At 41.3% G+C, this 13,008-nt stretch overlaps 1 protein-coding gene across 1 annotated transcript in view; it reads right to left on the bottom strand.

Moving 5' to 3' along the window:
* Positions 1–13,008, bottom strand: part of STAT1 (signal transducer and activator of transcription 1) — a 44,554-nt gene that overhangs the window by 7,464 nt on the left and 24,082 nt on the right. Inside the window, exons 13-21 of the mRNA XM_023739902.1 lie at positions 12,931–13,008; positions 12,370–12,468; positions 11,704–11,839; positions 9,092–9,141; positions 8,030–8,124; positions 6,812–6,957; positions 4,035–4,220; positions 2,707–2,782; positions 1,499–1,601 (exon numbers count right to left, since the gene is read on the bottom strand). The exon at positions 12,931–13,008 is cut by the window's right edge and continues 6 nt beyond it. Coding sequence (XP_023595670.1) covers positions 1,499–1,601; positions 2,707–2,782; positions 4,035–4,220; positions 6,812–6,957; positions 8,030–8,124; positions 9,092–9,141; positions 11,704–11,839; positions 12,370–12,468; positions 12,931–13,008 — 969 coding nt within the window. The remainder of the gene's footprint in view (positions 1–1,498; positions 1,602–2,706; positions 2,783–4,034; positions 4,221–6,811; positions 6,958–8,029; positions 8,125–9,091; positions 9,142–11,703; positions 11,840–12,369; positions 12,469–12,930) is intronic.

Below are 13,008 nucleotides of genomic sequence, written 5' to 3'. Positions count from 1 at the left end.
TGGTGACCCTACAGGACACAGTAGAACTGCCCCACTGGGTTTCCAACGCTGTAAATCTTTACAAAAGCGAACTGCCACATCTTTCTCCTACAGAGCAGCTGGTGGGTTTGGACTGCTGACCTTCTGGTTAGCAGTTGAGCGCTTAACCACTTGTGCCACCAGAGCTCCAGCTTTATATATAAGCTATATATAAAAAGTTCATTTTACACCTGCCAATGGGAACTGAATATTTTGCTACTACACTGTTTAGATATTTTTCTAAGCAGGTGTTTTTCATCCTCAGCAATCAGAAAAAGTGTAAGAAAGTATGGTCTCTATAGGTGTTAGCTGGTACTATTCTTAAGGTGAGGAAAAGGACGAAGAAGAAAGTTACACACCAGAAGCTTGAATCTAAGCGGCCATTACTGATGCAGAATAAACACATACATGGCCCTGAATGCTGGAAGAAGCCACCCTCTCCCTCTCTCTCATCTTTTCCCGTCCCTTCCTTCCTCCCTCCCTCATAATTGAGCACATATTCTTTGCCGGAACCAGCTACACAATGATAAAGACCAGCAATGACTTAGGATTTTTTTTAAAGCATTAAACAAATTTTCAAAAATAAATTTTTAAATAGTAGCAGCAAAAATCCAGCCAACCAAACAAAATCTTTAAGAGAAAGTTTTTAGGATGAAAGGTAAACAAGAGTATTTGATATACTGAAAAACATTCTCCTGAAGGAAGACTCTTCCGTTGATCATATTCTTACCCTTATTACGACATTCATTAACTGTTTCACTAATTGACCCTCTTAACTCTTGGCAAGCCCTTCACAGCTATACTGCTGGCAGTACAAATTAGTTCTTAAATGCAAAGCTGGTGAAATTGTTTCATTGCTGTCAGCTAAGTATAAACTAACCCCAAACCCACTGCCCTCAAGTTGACTCCAACTCCTAGCTACCTTACCAGACAAAGCAGAACTGCCCTGTAGGTTTTCCAAGGCTGTAAATCTTTATGGAAGCAGACTGCCCCATCTCTTTCTTCCATGGAGTGGAGAGGCTAGTGGGTTCGAACGCCAACCTTGTGGTTAGCAGCCAAGCACTTTAACCACTGCACCACCAGGGCTCCTTAGCTGAGTATAAGTCTCTATAATTATTGTAACTCTCAAGCATTATACCCCTCTTCCCTTCCTAGAAATAAAACTTCTTCCTAGACACAGGCCAAAGGACACATTTCACATCAGAAATCTTAGGTCCTTAATGTATCAAATTTCTACGTGGACAACTTCAAAAAGGCAGAGGAGGAACATTTAAATATTTAAAATATCACTTCGTTTTTGGAAGGTTCTGAATGCCAGGAATAAAAATCCTGGTGATGACGTAGCTTGTTGAAGCATAGCAGGCTCCAACTTGTCACGGCTAATCTTGTCAAGGCCCCTTTCTTGGCTCCACCGGAGGATCCTGATATCTTACAGACAGCCTTGCTGCCTCAGAGAGCACACCCCCACCATGATACTTACCATAGTGTCAAATTCTACAGACCCCACTATCCGAGACACCTCATCGAACTCCTCAGGAGACATCGGGAGAAGGTTGTCTGTACTCTGAAGTCTAGAAGGGTGACTGAAATGGGGAGAAAGGAAAAGGAAATTTTAACATCCAAATTACAAAAGCAGTGGTACAGACATAGACGTTTTATCTTTTGCCTAAGCGTGTATTATCACTTTAAAATCAGATGCCGTTGTTCCTTCCCGCTCATTTCGACCCCATGTGTGTCAGAGTAGAACTGTGCTCCAGAGGGTTTTCAATGGCAGATTTTTCAGAAGTAGATCACCAGGCCTTTCTTCCAAGGCACTTTTGGGTGGACTTGAACCTCCGACCTTCCTGTTAGCAGCCAAACACATTAACCAGTTGCACCATCCATGGACTCTGAATTATCACTTTATTTCTGGTAAATCAATACACTTGTAAAATACATTTGGAAAAGAATGGAATATGAGAGGCTGTGTCCCCAACCCTGCCCCTTGGGAAAAGTACTGGACCCTAGAGATGTAAGTAAGCAAGAGCCACACCGGAACCTGCAATGCTTCTGCCTGGTAAAATCTAGGTGTGAACATGTACGGTCGTGTCACCCTGAGGTGATGATGCCTCTCGGCTTACCCTGGACAGAGAAGCACCAGAGAAATGTCTGGGGAGTCCCTCATCCCTACCTTGAGGTTTGTATGCAGATAAAGCTGCTCCACAGAGTGTTTTTACATGATGGCTACATCCATTCACCCCAAGACAGTGCTGCAGGCCAAATAACTGACAATGACTTTTCCAAATTTTTTTCTACCTTTTATAAAATGAAACAACAAAATAAAAGCAAGCGGAGAAAATGTATCTTAGTCATTACTTTGGCCTTTTCTAGATTGAAAAGAACTACTTTCCCACTCTGATCAATTTCTGTTCATTTTATTTATACTTTTTCAAAGTATCAGCTTTTGGAGAACTCATATAATATACCTTAAATACAACTTTTTCTTTCTTTCTTTTTTTTTTTAAGGCAGTAAAATGCTGATTGGCAGTGATACCGGGATCCCTAATTAGGATCTTTCCAACATGTCCAGCTGTGATGGCGGCAGCAATTACAATGGAAAAGCGAAATACAAGCATCTTCAGCAGGCCCCAGCAAGGAGCGAGGCTGGCTTGAGGTGTTTAAACACGGCCCTCTTCGGTGCTCACTTACACTTCAGACACAGAAATCAACTCGGTCTTGATGTATCCCGTTCCTCTAGGGCCATCGAGTTCCATGGGTTCTGGTGCTAGAAGCAAACATACATATGCACTTTCCATTAGCAGAGATTACACAAGAACAGAGCAATCAACTTTCTCTTTGGTTAAAACTACAGTTTTTCTTGAGAGTAAGGTTGGAGTCCTATAACTCTAAGACCTTTCTGCCTTGGTCATCTGAAATTCTGATGATAATGCAGAAGCAACTAGAAAAAAGGGGGAGGAGATTTCAGTACAAGCATCAAGCTGGCAGCTTTCTCTTTCCAAGGCTTGAAATTCCCCAAAAAGTTGGAGCCCAAGATAATGTGGTTTACTGGTATAGGCTGGCTGATGTAATACACAGAGCTTTCAAGCTAGGGCATCTTCATTCCAATGCAATTGTCCTGATATTGAGATTTCTCATCACCCCCCTCCCCCAAATTAACTTTGTTGGCATGTTCCAAACCAGATAGTTCTAACTTTAACTTTCTCAAATGTAATTCAGTGAAGACTGAGAGGCAGGAGACCCATGTTCTAAGCCTAGGGCTGCTCTTGATAATAACCGCTAAAAATAATATGATCTAGTAATTAGGCTGTCTTGGATGAACCACTTTACTTCTCCTGAGCCACAGTCTCCTCAATTTTATACTGGCAAAACCAGCTGCCATCAAGTTGACTCTTCCTTACAGTGACCCCATGTGTGTCAGAGGAGAACTATGCTCCACAGGGTTCTCAATGGCTGATTTTTTGGAAGTAGATGGCCAGACCTTTCTTCCAAGGTGCCTCTGAGTGGACTCAAACCACCAACCTTTCTGTTAGCAGCTGAGTGTTTAACCATTCGCACCACCCAAGGGCTCTTCACCACTAGCAGGCTGGCATAAATCAGTTGGCTATGGTTGCCCTACTCATTACCCCCTCCCATGTGGAAAAGATAATAATGTGACAAACGCACAAAACCAGACATGGACTTTTCCAACACTCCTAAAAACAGAAATTATTTATTCACTTCTTACGAGCTGTTTCAGGCCAAGCAATGTGTTACGTTTCAACTGTGCTATGTTTATACCATCTTTTGAAAGCGTGCTATTACAATTCAAAAGAAAATGATGGATTCATGGGATAGCAGGGGTGGAACTTGTGCTGGCACTCTTGCACTTACAAGAAGACAAGGGCAAGTTTGTGTTACCACACCCTATCTCTAGTATACCTTTTGACAGCAATAAAACAAGAACGCTCAATCACCAGGAATGACTGTGATGTGCTATTACTCATCAAGGCAATGATTTCTCAACTCTCCCCACATACCTTCCTTTGGCCTGGAGTAGTACTTTCCAAAGGCATGGTCTTTATCAATATTTGGATACAAATACTTCAGGGGATTCTCTGGAATATTCTCAGCGGCCATGACTTTGTAATTGCGAATGATATCAGGGAAAGTAACAGCAGAAAGTTCTTTCTTCGTGTAGGGTTCAACTGCATGGAAATAAGGTTCTAAAAAAGAAGAAAAGCTGAGTGAGTCCATGGAATGCCCCAAAATAGCAGAGAAGAGAGAGAGAGAAAAAAAAAAAAAAGACATTGCAGAGCTTATGGATTTGAGTGAATCTGATAAGAACTAACCACCATCTAGGAGTTACAACAGATATAGTATACTGCTTTCTTTGCTTCTAAATAAGTTATAATCTTTTCTTAACAAGAAGAAAAATAAAGGCAATCATTACTCTTATTAACACTGAAATTTTTATTATATGCTTAGATTTGCAAATCTGCCCAAAAGGTTTATTAAACATCTTTAAAAGTCTGTCTCTTTTACCCACAAGCAGATAACTAACTAACTGGGTCATCTTGGCTCAAGTGATAGATGAAATCACTAAAAGGTAAATTCACTTTCTGTTTGTTTTTCTTTTCATATTGAAAAATAATTTTTTTTATTAAAACAAATGATGGTAGACGGAAAACAACTTTTTAAACAAAATATACTATTTGCTACCTTTCCCTCTAATCCTTAATGTAATAAACCATAGCTTAATTCACTCCTGGTCTTAAATCAGCCTTAATTACAATCTTTCTTCCTAATTTATCCAGAATCCTCACTCTTGGGTGTCCCAAGTCCGGAGGCTGCTGTTCATTTCTTTGGGGACTCTGCTACAGAACGTCAGACTACACCAGCATCCTAAGTCTTTGCAGCTAGCACTGCCCTGCTCAAGTTTCTCAGCTTGCCAAGGGTTCTCTTTACCTTTGATTGGTTTGTTAGCACACTTTCTCCTCCTCTCTGCTATTTCTACCAGAAGAGAAGAGAAAAAGGACAGCCTGTATATCTACTGCTTATGCCAGGCTTTGGTCTCAGCTCTCCCACACTCAGAATAAAAAAAAAAATAGAATGAGAAAAGTATCTCATCTTTTTGCATCTTCCCACTGAAAGCATAAAAGTCATTACAAATCAGTTTGGCCTTCAGTCTTTTAAACAGAACTATAAACAAAAGTAAAAAGTCATCACTTTTTCATTATTCTTTTCTCATCTATGCCGTTCAGCCTCATCCCAAGAAACCTGTTTTACAATGCCAGTGTTTTCAAAGATTTTTAGCCATGGACTCATTTGGTCTAGTAGAAGCCCAGTATATAACACAGATGAACTTTTAGCTGCTCTGTCTGAAGGCAGGGTGGATGGCCACAGCTCACCCTGACAACCTCGGCACACAACCCCCGCTAAGCGAGCGTGTGGAGAAAATCAAGGATGAAACTGTCTCAAAGCCTATCCTTCTAATCCACATAAGAGCTGTATTTTCATGAGGGGGACAAACTTATTTTAAGAAACTTAAGAAAAAAATACAATGAAAAATATATTTCCACCCAGCATTACAAACTGTTGAGGCTTTTATTACAGTATTTTTAGTGGAACATAATAGGTTTATTTACATCCAAGAGAAACGAGAGCTTTTAAAGCAGGAATTTTAACCGTGGCTGATCATTAGGCTCACCCAGGGAGCTTTTAAAATCCTACTGCCCAGGTTAGACCCTAAACCTATTACATCAGAATCTCTACAGGTGGGGCCCAGGCATCAGCATTCGTTAAAGCTCACAAAGTGACTTCAATGTGCAGCTGAAAGTGAGGAAAAATGGAAGGGAGAAGGTGACTCTGACTTTTAAAAACCACCCTTCCCAATATGTCCCAGGTACGGATTCACAATTACTTATGGTGACTTATTAAGTCCTATCTGGAAGCCTCAGTTAAGGGTAAACATAATTTTATGTCTAACGCTCATTTGTCTCGGCTGATTTGTAGAGAGGAAGGATGTTCACAAACAGGTGCAGAATTTCGCGCGTGCGCACCCTCGGCCTCACATACTGCCTCTGCTCCACCCATGTGAGCGTTTTCAAGTGTCTTGAAGGTCAATAAGTGTTGAAATCTCAAAAGAATTAATCTTTTAATGATGGAATTTCAGAACTGCAGAGGAAGACATTTGGGGCAAAAAGGGCCTTCCAGATACTCTCTAGTCCACTAGACCCCAAGGACCACTTCTCAGTTGATGCACAAAGCAGTCTCAGATTTCCTCCAGCTGACTACTGAACACTGACTGGCAAAAGAAGGTTCCCTCACCAGCCCACAGCGGTTCAGTCTCCAGCCGGTAACTCAAGCTCATACCAGAAGAACACAGGCAATCATTTCAGAAAGAAATTACTTCATCTCATTCTTGTAAACCAACATACCTGTCTAATGTGGGCTTACCCTAAGTGGATCTGGAAGTTTATGCCTATGGAACATGCTTCCTTCCAAGAACTGGTTGCAGGTTACACTAACTCAAATCCTTAATCTACAGATAACGGGCCTAACAAAACAGAAGGAAGAATCTGGCCTTGTCTTTTAAAAACCACCATTCCCACGTATGTCCCAGATATGGATTCACAACTATTTATGGTGATTTATTAAGTCCTATCTGGGAGCCTCAGTTGAGGGTGAACATAATTTTATGTCAAACGCTCATTTGTCTGGGCTGATTCGTAGAGGGAGAATTTTCACACAGGTGCGGCATTCCGCGTCTGCGCAGGCGCATGCGTGCTACTGTGCGCGCGCTCCCCTCACGTACCGCCTCCGTTCTGGGATCGCTCCACCCACGTGAACGTGATGGCCCCTTCCCGGCAGCTCTCACTGAACCGCAGCAGGAAGGTCCCTGGCTGCTGATCCTTCAGCAGGGCGCGTTCTCGCTCTTTGCTGATGAAGCCCATGATACACCTGAACGATGAAAGATGATTGGCAGAAGTACTTTGTTCAGTCATGATTCTAATTTTCATGCTAATTTACAAATCAAGAAAACAACTGGTACTTAAATATATAAACCATTTTACCTGCTTTAGCATCTGTTTGACACTCGAGGAAACACTTTACTTATACACATATGCCAAAGTCCGAAAGAAATTCTAAAATGGTGCCAATACAGGGGCAGATTATCCAAATAGGCAAGGTAAGTACAGTGCTTACTTTGCTTACCAGATCATCTGTAGTGCACAATTTCACATTTTCTCACCACATCAAAATATGGCTGGCGTCCTCCTCCCAATCCCACGATATCTTCCTATGGAATCATATAGCCTCTTTTCAAATTAACAATCCCTGACAGAGGCAGATGACCCAGTAAACGAGGTAAGCACAGACTTACTTGTGCTTGCTTACTAATCTATAGTGAACAATTTCACATGGGCTTCACCACAAACCCATGTGAAATTGTTCACTACAGATGATCTGGTAAGCAATTGCCTATTGAATAATCTGCCTCTGTGCAAATAGGATACTACGTAGATAGATGCTCAATAAATACTTGCTAGATTAATAAACTATTTTTATATGCTGATCTTAAGGTCATGAAAATGTCTGAATTTCATGCCTCTTTTTACAGTGAAGAGGAGGGCTCAGACAATATATTTTCATATTCTAGCACTTTTGATCAAGTTAAACTCTTGGCTGAAATATCAGTGGACCTTGGGAAAAAGTTAGATAGGAACAATTTATCAAATTAAAAAGTTTAATTTTCTTCCTTCCTAAGGGCAATATAATAGGTGCTTTTTGTAGAATGAATGAATTAAATGCAGGAATGGACTTGATTGTTTTGTGTTTTGACTTTAGCTTTGAAAACACATATATGTATACTATGAAAGTACAGGTTTAATCTTAGGAGGCGTCACCCTCCTGAAGCCTTGAAGGGCCAGCCTGTAAGCGCACAAGTCTTGTCAAATAATGTCCCAGCCTTGCAGTAAAGGAGCACGTGCTAAAAATATTTTTCAAAAATACATCTATCAGTGGCCCTTACCCATCATTCCAGAGAGAGAGCAGGTGTTTTTTAATGAGTTCAAGGATGCTTTCAATCCAAAGCCAGAATGAAAAATTTTTATCATTGATATTTTCCTGAAAGTATACAAATGCACACATTAGGAACAAAGAAATCCAAAATACTAGTGACTTACCATGCCTGCCCCCCTCCCACCATCAGATTTTCATTTGCCAATACTCTTCTGCTGCCAAAGCTAGAACTGTCCAGTACAGAGCTGCAGCAAGCAGAGGTGGGGAGTAACATGGACAGAAACTCCAGCTCTTCCCCGCTCATCAGCACTCAGACACTAAGCTCTCCATTTCCCTTTCCAAACAGCAGGAAACCAGCCAGGGAATTACCCCCAGGTGAATCATGAAAACAAAAGCTCCCCTCAGACTAGTAAATTCCAAGTACAATAAGTTCATCTGCACGGGTTTGTTGACCCTAAACCAGTTGCCATCAGGTCAATTCTGACTCATTGCGACCCCACGTGCAGAACAGAACCGCACTCCATAGGGTTTTCATGGCTGTGACCTTTCGGAAGCAGGTCACCAGGCCTTTCATCCGAGTCACCACTGGGTGAGTGGGTTTGAACTGCCAACCTTTTGGTTAGCAGCCGAGTGCTTAACCGTTTGTGCCACCCATGGACTCCTGTGGTCTCACCCCAGCAAGGTCTAATTATTTCCTCCAACTGGTCCCTCTGCTTGAGCAAGCCCCCAGAACCTCCTCTGGTCCATTAGGATGCCCACTCAGCACAGAGAACACATTCGTATGGATGTGGTTAAAGTTCTGCCAGGCAAAGGGCCAGCGTGAGCAAACAGAAGACGCATTTTGCATATGAAAGAATGTTATCACCCAGGCAGGTGTTTCCTGTCAGACTCACACTGGGATTTCAACCTTCCGCCCTGAAGGAAAGTAAACAACTTGCCCCAGGGGTTCCTTGGGCCGAGAGACAAACTTGCCAAAATAAGCAAACAATGTAAATATCACAGTGCGAAATACGAGCACCTCATCAGAGAGGGAAAAGAACTCAGAGAGGTATAAAACCCAGACAGTACCCACCTTACAAAACCTCGTCCACGGAATAAGACCTTCAGGACTAGCATTAGGACCTAAACAAATAAAAACGAGATTTTTCAGAAAACAGAAGTTGATTCTGAAGCTTTGGTTGGATTGATGGCTCTTGTATTTGCTCTCAAAGAACACCCAACAAAAGAAGATTGTGTGTGCATGGCTGGTATTCTCAGATATGTTAATGCTAAATTAAGTAACTACTATAGGTGGTATAAAAGGACGTAATTAAGAGTCTGAAAATGGAACCCCAGTTTGATTTTAATGGCACAAATGGATGGAGGGCATATTACTGGGTGCCATGATACGAGAGTTGTTAGGGAAAGAGGAAACCCCACAAAGTCTCATTATGTGCTCTCTCCCTCTCCAGCTCCCTTTCTCTCTTCCTCCTCTGAAAAGAGGAGTTCAGTCTTCTTAAAAGCGCTCTTCATGTTAGACTCCTTACCAAGACCATCAGCCAACCTTGCCCTTCTGCATTCAATCGAATTGAAGGCCGTCCTGCTGGGCTTTCTAGAGAAGTCTCATTGTGGTCCTTTCCTAAACCAGTATCATTTCCTTCTGCCTCCCTTTACCTCCTTGGCAGAGTCCTCTCTCCCGATGACCCGACATGGTTTCTTTACCAAGTCCAAACTAAGACTAATATCAACCCTAAACCCACTGCAGTCGACTCAGTTCTGACTCACAGCATCCCTACAGGACAGAGCAGAACTGCCCCATAGGGTTTCCAAGGAGCGGCCGGTGGATTCGAACAGCTGACTTTGTGGTTAGCAGCCAAGCTCTTAACCACTGCGCCACCAGGGGTCATATTCCCACAATAAAACCCGACTTTACAAGCCTGTTTTAGACATTAATTAGCTTCTTCTCTCTGCTCTCCTCCAAATAGGATATGGGCTGTGGGGAGGGAGGGGGTGGCTGATACAAATAAAAACACAGGCGAGGAAATGAGAGAGAGGAAGCATGGGTGTTACTAGCTATGAAAATGAAACCAGCCCAGGCTGGGAGAGGCAGTAAGCCCACCATCTCTTCTTTGAAGAGAACCACAATTAAGCCGTCACAGCAGAAGATATACAAACCTATTCAGAGTATCTTTCTTAACTCACTAAATGAGGAAATGGAATAAAGTGATTTTCTGCTTTTTATCAAACAGCACAAAATCCCCACTATGGCAGCTACACAGACAAGAGAAGGCACTGTTGAGAGCCCTTTGGTTCAGAAGGAGTCTATTGGTGGTGAGGTAAGGTCTATCTTCATTGTTTGTGGATTCTGTATTTGCCAATTCTCTTACTCAGTAAAATGTATTTCTAACCCCAAAATCAATACTCCCAGCACTTCTGTGGTCTTTCATGGACATGTGCAGAGCAGTGAAAAATGTGAGTTGCCCAATATGTGCATTTCCAGCTAAGTTTGAACAAAGTGACACTCTACCTTGTTTGAGTTCACATAGTGTAAACAACTGTTCTTTACGTAGTCTATTTGTTGTTGTTGTTAGGTGCTGTTGAGTTGATACCGACTCATAGTGACCCCATGTGACAGAATAAAATTGCTCCATAGGGTTTTCTTTGCTGTAATCTTTACAGAAGCAGATCACCAGCTCTTTCTCTCATGAAGCTGCTAGTTGGTTTGAACCGCCAACCTTTTGGTTAGCAGCTGAGCAATTAACCATTGCGCCACCAGGACTCCTTAGAGCCACTTTTTTTTTTTTCATTTTTGTTGGTGATTTTGCCATTTAAAATGGCCCCCAAGCATAGTGATGAAGTGCTGGCCAGTGTTCCTAAGCACAAGTATGCTGTGATGTGTCTTATGGAGAAAATACATGTCTTAGATAAGCTTTATTCAGGCATGAGTTATAGTGCTGTTGGCCATGACTTCAATGTTAATGAATCAGCAATATATAGTAGATAACGTGTCTTTAAACAGAAACACACATAAAACAAGGTTATGCATTGATTATTTGTTGTGACCAGAGGCTTGCAGGAACCTAACCCCCTATTTCCTCTAGGAGCAATGGTTCAGTATTCACTCATTCAATGTTTGTGGTTTTACAGGACTACTGTGAATAACAAGAATTGACTGTATATATAGTTCTACTGTACAGAAAGCAAATCTGGATAAAAGTTGTCTTTTAAGGAAACAGTTCAGATCCTCCTATTCATTGAAGATATAACATGGAGATTAGTGGGCCTTTGATTCTCTTGGTGTGGGAGACCTTATGGAAGAGCCTTAGGTTTCTGCTCTGCAGTGGGCAGGCCCTGGGCCTTATTCTTACCGTAAGGGGGACTTTCGTTTTACTCTCTAACTTCCTTGCCAAGGAACTTATTTTAGCCACAAGTAATATATTTTACAGAATTAAAAAAATTTTCCCTTAACAACTCTTCTCAGAAATGTTAATATTAGGCAACGTGGAAATGATTCATTTAAATCTTTTATAAGAGGTGAAGTATAATTCTCCCTTAGCTACAACAAACCGCAGCTTGAAAAGCCAACAGATTTTAACACTTGTTTTTGCCATTAACAAAATAGAGAGCAAGGAGGGAAAAAGAACAAGTACAGATAATTTTATGAATTTCATTTTTATATGTATGAAAAAGTTAACATGCTCATACCAAGAAGCTTCTCTCCCAGCATGTTCAGCTGGTCCACACTGAGACCTCTTTTGGTGACAGAAGAAAACTGCCAACTCAGCACCTCCGAAAGCTGACCCCATTGGGCACATGGTGGGTTCAGGAAGAAGGACAGATTCTAAAGAGAAAACATCCAAAAGCTAAGGGCCACTGAAGAGTCATCAGTCACAAGCAAGGCACTAAAACATGGGCTATCCCAAAGTTCAACCTTGGTCTGTATGACGCACAAAGGTTTTCACAATAGGGGAAGAGAAATCATTAATCAGAAGGAGCATTTTTACAGGTTTATTGTTCATTTTTATAGGTTTATGGTTAGCTGACTATCCAAATTCTAAGAACAAAGCATGCTTATTTAGTAGATGTAGTCATTAAAAAAAAAAAATGGCAATAAAGAACCTCTTCCACAATAAAAGCTGTATGAAATCATCTATCACCTGAGCTTATTCACACAGAAGGAAAATGCGAATTCTCCTCTCTAACATATACACATGCTCAGCTTTTCCAGCATTACTCAAGATTGTTAGCAGCGCCACATGAGTTACATCATTTATCCCAACAGTGGCCTTTAGGGGCTATTTCAGACATGTGGGAACCAGAGCAGGGGTCTTTGGTTCACCCCTGATGTGAAAGCAGATTTGTTTTGCATACCCTGGGTTCTGACACCAGCATGTTGTACCACAGGATGGAAGCCCAACCACTTGGGAGCTGGCTGACGTTGGAGATCACCACAACAGGCAGAGAGGTCGTCTAAAAAAGGACAGAGACCTTGAAAGCATCTGAACCACAGAAATATGATGTTCAGAGAACTGCTTAGCCTCAAAAGTAAGCAAGGGATTGTTTGTAAATTTGCATGTATTTTATACTCGAAAATTAAAAATGCAGAGTTACGCTCTTTTATTCGTAGTTCAAATTATCTTTGACTTACCTTTCAGTTAAAAAATTAGTGCTAATGCCCAATAAAAAACGTTAACACAGTATATCCCATCCGGAACATTTAGCTTACAGAATCTGAAGGTTAATTCAATTCTCTAGCTTCCTGAGCCATTAAATTAGTGCAAAGATAGTATTAGCTGTAAAAGATCATCTATTTTTAGCAATTAGGTAAATATCACTAAAACAGAAATGGAGAAATAAAAATATACGTAGCAGTTAAAGTAAAAAAAAAAAAAAAAGGTAAAGTTTTCTACTTTTGGAATATGTAAGTCTTACCTCAAGGTCAATTACTAAGCCCGGCTGGCACAACTGGGTTTCAAAGCTAAAGGAGTGAAGCTCTTCAGTAACAATGAG

Source organism: Trichechus manatus, unplaced genomic scaffold, assembly GCF_000243295.1.
Source record: "Trichechus manatus latirostris isolate Lorelei unplaced genomic scaffold, TriManLat1.0 scaffold00142, whole genome shotgun sequence".
Taxonomy (NCBI): Eukaryota; Metazoa; Chordata; class Mammalia; order Sirenia; family Trichechidae; genus Trichechus; species Trichechus manatus.
The sequence above is the reverse complement of the archived record's forward strand: the minus strand, read 5'-3'. Positions and strand labels throughout refer to the sequence as shown.